General features: G+C 38.7%; 1 protein-coding gene across 1 annotated transcript; it reads right to left on the bottom strand.

The window, feature by feature from the left end:
• Nucleotides 1-1,614: 1,614 nt before the first annotated feature.
• On the bottom strand, nucleotides 1,615-4,845 carry LOC107120870 (vomeronasal type-2 receptor 26-like; the record flags this gene model as incomplete). Its single annotated transcript, XM_015423636.1, has 3 exons — nucleotides 1,615-2,516; nucleotides 4,350-4,476; nucleotides 4,618-4,845. Coding segments are annotated over 3 exons (1,257 nt in total), but the record flags the coding sequence as incomplete, so codon positions are not given.
• Between the last annotated feature and the right edge of the window lie 848 nt (nucleotides 4,846-5,693).

Here is a 5,693-nt window from a genome sequence, read left to right as displayed (position 1 = left end):
TGCTGCTCTTCCAATGTTTGAATTCTTTCCATTATTTTCACAATAAGGTTTCCTCTCATAAAAGCTTTATTGCCTCCCAAATCTTTGTCAGGGACACATTTTCTGTTATATTTAGTTTAAAAAATTCAGCTAAGTACTTGTTGCATTTCTCAATTACTTCTTTTTGAAGCAGGATATCATCATTTAATCTCCACCTTCTTTTCCCCAATCTTCTCCCTTGCCAAGGTATTTAGAGAGGGGTGCGATTTGCAAATATCTTTGGTCAAATCTCAGCATTCTTTAGGTTTGTAATTAACACTTTAGACATCCAGCACATATCAATTCTTGAATACACTTAATGTCTGTTGGAATAAAAAGTGTAACTTCCTGATTTGGGATTCATCACTTTCCAAGTGTCAATTAAGTGTAATATATCCATATACCAGAAACATTCTTCAGAAGTCTACTTCTTTTTATCTTCCTTGTCTTGTCTTTTTTTAGGATCCAAAACTCCAGTCATGTCCCCAAAAATCATAATTTTCCCTTCTTTTAATAACTTTTTAAAGTTATTAATTTAATAACTTTTGGGGGGAAATCTCATAAAAATTATACCAGTGTGTCAGTCTTACCACCTGGTAATTTGGCCTTCAAAATGAAGTATCTTCCTTCTGGATATTTCAACTCCTGTGTAACTCTGATTCATTGGTTTGTTATGTAAATCGCTGTACCTTTTTTCTTCTCATTTGCAGATGTTGCATGTATCCTGCCCAATTTCCTGTTTATCAAAATATGTTCATGTTGTTCTTTATATGGGTTTCGTGTATACATATAATGTATGCTTTTTGTTTCTTTAATGCTGAAGGTTCTGGATCTTTTAGTAGGAGAGTTAATGCCATTGATGTTGATTGATAATACATTCAGATTATTCATCTTTAAAGAAGTGCAGCAGCTTGGTCCAATTTTCCTTCTTCACTGCTTGTTTCAGTGTCGGATCGTTCTTCTGCTTGTTTAGCTTGTTCAGTCATAAATATAATTCTTCTACCCTTTGGTAAATACACCTCTAATGTAAATGGGATTCTCTAATGGTATTTTATATCTTTCTGTTGTTGGGTTTCTTTTACAAAAACAAAGTATCTCCTTTTTTTCAAAAGAATTGAAGGAAGGTCTTGAAAAACCTGGATCTCAGTCACATGAATTTTAAGAGGAGAAACTCTCTGCTTGTTCAGTATAAAATCCCTTGTTTTATTCAGTGTGAATTTCTCCAAAATATCACATGGAAGTTTATTCTTACTGGCAATTCTGATTAATTCTATGCATTTCGTCATATTCAAAAAGTCTTCTTTAGTCTTGTAGTGATCTTCAAGGTTAGTTTTCCCAAAATGTTCAAGGTTAGTTTTCCCAACATTAGTTTTCCCTAAATCTTCTAGGATATAATGAAACTTGAAGTAACAATTTCTATATTCTATTCTATTCTATTCTATTCTATTCTATTCTATTCTATTCCTATTCTATTCTATTCTATTCTATTCTTAAAATGTTTCATGGGTTTCATTCTCTCCACAAAACAAAAATTCCATATTTGAGTTTGATTTAAAAAATACAACTGGAGAACAAGGACCTGTCTGATTAAAGAATTTAGTGCTTTTTCCTTATCAGCTGCTCTCTTCTGTTCAATTCTGGCCGCAGAATAATGACATAGCATTTGGGCAAAAAGATACAGCCCAGTAAGCCAGCACTGGAAGCTAAGATAGAGAAGATCTCCACAGCAACCATGTCTTTTCCTTTCGTGCTCAGGTAGGTTGGGACAAAGGACAGCCAAACACAGCAAAAGACCAACATGCTGAAGGTGATGAACTTGGCTTCATTGAAACTGTCAGGCAAGTTTCTTGCTAGAAAAGCTACAATGAAGCAGAAGGTGGCAAGAAATCCAATGTAACTCAAGGCACAATAAAACATGGTGACTGACCCTTCATTGCATTGCACTATGATTTCTCTTCTCAGTGAATGTATGTCAGTATCTGGGAAGGGAGGTGAAGAACCAAGCCAAACAGCACAAATGCCAACTTGAACAAAGGAGCAAGAAATAACAATATAACGTGCCAATTGTTTCCCCACCCATTTTTTGAAAAGGTTTCCCGGCTTGGAGGCCATAAATGCCACAACCACAGTCACTGTTTTTGCCAGAACAGAAGAAACAGCAACAGAGAAGATGATGCCAAAAGTCATCTGTCGGAGGAGGCAGGTCACCCTGTTAGGCTGTCCAATGAAGAGCAAGGAGCAGAGGAAGCAAAGGAAAAGAGAGATGAGCAGAATGTAGGTGAGGCTCTGGTTGTTGGCTTTAACAATGGGAGTGTCCTTGTGTTTTATGAAGGACATCAGCACCAGAGCTGTTATCAGAGAGAAGAAAAGCGCTAAAAAGGCTAAAACAATGCTCAGAGGTTCAGAAAATGAAAGGAAGTTTGAAATCTTGGGAAGGCACTGGTCTTGTCTCTGGTTTGGATAATGACCTTCAGGGCAAATGATACAATAATCCATGTCTGAAAGGGGAAGATAACCTACTTAGACAGTTTCATAATAAATTCAGATTCAGACATCTTTAATTGCATAGAGGTATATAATAAATACATTTAAGATGATATATTGAATTCCAGTAGGTAAATTTAGACAATAAAATATTAGTATTACGTTAAAAGGCTGTCTCTGTGCGGCTGATTCAGCTAAGAATTCTGCGACCATAATAATAGTATCAGTATTAACATCGTTAGGAAGATATTGAACAGCTTTAAGATTATTAGTAAACAAGTGTGGCCGAAGGGGTAACAGTTTCATACATAACTGTTTCATACCCTGCAACATGTTTGAGGGAAGGATGTTTAGTCGAGCCAACGTAAAGGCTCTTCGATGGGAAGGAAGGCTGAGATTATGTAAATAATGGGCCATTTGGCCATATTGCGTAGAGAGGTTAAGGTGAGCTTGTGAGTAAATATGCGAATGTGAAGGATGAAAATTATGTAATTCTAGGTCGAATAGCTTTTGTTAGATTGTACGTAACATTGTATCATCAATCCATGATGAAAACAGTTTTATAAACCTGTTCTAACATTGAAACTATGTAAGAAGTGATGCTGCCATTTGCACCTTCAAGGATATATTGAGATGAGAGCATGAATCCTATTGTGGTTAAAGAACTTTTGCGGGACTTTCATGGTTCCTGTTGATGCTTCTCAATTTCTTACCAAATAGTCTCTGTCCTTAAAACAGGACTAAGCCCTATTGCTGTCCAGTAATTCTGTTTCCTTTGAATCTGATTTCCCATAAGTTCTCAAAAATCTCTGGAAATAGAGAAATGCACAGGAATGTTCAAGAGAACTAAGTGTAAAGTAGCAAAAAATTTCCCAGCTTCAAGTATATGCAAATGAAGACTGAACTTGTAGAAACTGAGAAGGAAAGAGATCTTGAGGTCTTAGTGGATAACTCAGTGGAAGTGTCGACCCAGTCTACTGCAGCAGAAAAAATATTCTAACTTTATACTGGGGAGCATTAGAAAAATGACTGAAAATAAAACAGCCAATATTATAATGCCTCTGTGTAGATACTATGAGCAATTTTGATTACCATATCTCATCACAGAGCTGGGGAAAGTACAGTAGAAGGTGATCGAGGTTATTAAGAGGTTAGAGGACTTCTCCAATGAGGAAAGGTTGAAGAGTCTAGATGCCTTTTCAGTTTAGAAATGAGATGACTAAAGGGACAGGGATGATAGAGGTTAACAAAATACTGCATGGGATAGAGAGTGAGGACAAAATAACTTTGTCTCCCTCACCCAAAATATTAGACTTCAAGGGTATTCTAGGAAACTAATGGACAGCAGATCCAGCAGAGACAAAAGGAAATACTTCTTTACACACCACTTAATTAAAAACATGGAATTTGCTGCCAGTTAATGTAGAGATGGCCACAGAGTCAGGAAGCTTAGAAAGGGAATCAGACAGACTCATGGAGGATAACCTATCAATGGCTACTAACCATGTTGACTAAAGGGATCCTCCACCTTCAGAGGCAATGAATCTCTGAGTACAAGCACTGGGAGGCAACATCAAGGGAAGGCTTTGGCCTCAATGACCTGTTGTTGGCCATCGAGATGAACTGATTGGCTACTATTGAGAAAGGGTGCTGGACTTGATGGACCACTGGTCTGATCCAGTAGGACTCGACTTCTGTTATACTTTCTGAATGCATCATGACAAAGCAGCATATATAGGTCTTTTTGGATGTTTCCTCAAAGTGCAGAGGTTTAAATTCCTACCCTTCAAGTGATCAAACTTTTGGGAATCTTTAACAAGAGCAATCTTGACCAGAGCATTTCCTACCTTCTTTGTCTGCCATCTTCCCTTCTGGACACAGATCACAATGGTAGCAGCAGAATTTCTCCCCTTCCTTCCTTCTTCTGCTGTAACCAGGCTTGCAGGGATCATTACACAGAGAGAAAGGAGGCACCTGTCCTTGAAGAAAGCAAGAATTTAGAACGGAGAAGCCACTATGAGTGTTTTGCTTCGGAATTACTCTCCATTTTGCCTACCCATTTCCTTAAATGACAATGGGTTTTGTATTTTGAGAGACACTGAGATGTTTTCTCACCTGTGAAAAGTGTCTGTTCCATTTAATCCTGTCTTGATCGATCATCACTGTTTTACCAAGAGGATCCTGAGGATCCAGCCTCCCGATCTTGACTCTGACATAGGAGTTATTTGGGAAAGTGATCAAGTTGGTAATATCAAATCCACCTTTCAGTTCTCGTTGTTCATCAAAGGACACTTCATCTCCAGCGCTGTTGTTGAAAGCAATTCTCTGAAGTAGGGTGTGGAGCTTGGTGAAAAGAGAAAGAACATCAAGGGAATCAATTGGATGGATTGGAGTGTGCTCACCAATACCTTTCACTTTCAAAGAGATTTTTAGATGACTTTCTTCTAGGAGAGAAGTAATTTATGAATGCAACTATTTTGGTTTTACTAATGAGAATAAACTTCCACTGCCAGACACAAGACAAAGGAAGGAAGCGTGATTTGGGGTGTTTCTTGAATGAATGCTGCGGAAAGAACTTCCGAAGAGATCCATTTTGGTTTTGCTGCATCCAAAGCTGGCAAAAAGGAAGTGTCCGTAGCTCAGTGTTGAGCATTTGCCTGGCATGCAGAAGGTCCCAGGGACAATCCCCGGCATTTCCATTTGAAAGGTAGGGTAGTAGGTGATGTGAAAGACCTCTGCTGAGAGCTGCTGCCAGTTAGTGGTCCGATTCAGTATAAGGTAGCAACATAGGTGTTCAAAGAAGGAGAGGTAATAGGAGGTGGTAGGAAAGAAGAGGTAAAAGCCCACAATTCCAGAGGACTTTCCGTAATATCCATGGCTTTTACCACAGAGTATTGGGGAATTCCTAGAGAGTCGCACTGGGGGGCAGGGGTTGATGTCACCTTCAGGTATTCACACAGTCCTCATCTTGCACTGTCAGTGACACGTTTTCAGTGGCTCCACCCCTTTGTAAAATCCTGATTTTTGCTGCCCTTGGACTGGCCACTCCATCAGGACATAAATTGAACCGTGATTGGCAACGCACTCTTAGCTCAATTTTTTTCCCCATGACAGACTGAGCCATTCTCTTCCATCTACCTAGACAACATGTTGAACACATGTTTCTCAAACCACAAAGGGGGACACCTGAA

Source organism: Gekko japonicus, unplaced genomic scaffold (genome assembly GCF_001447785.1).
Source record: "Gekko japonicus isolate JY-2015 unplaced genomic scaffold, Gekko_japonicus_V1.1 scaffold7642, whole genome shotgun sequence".
NCBI classification, from domain to species: Eukaryota; Metazoa; Chordata; class Lepidosauria; order Squamata; family Gekkonidae; genus Gekko; species Gekko japonicus.
Note: the sequence above shows the minus strand (reverse complement) of the source record. Positions and strands in the feature narration are given on the sequence as shown.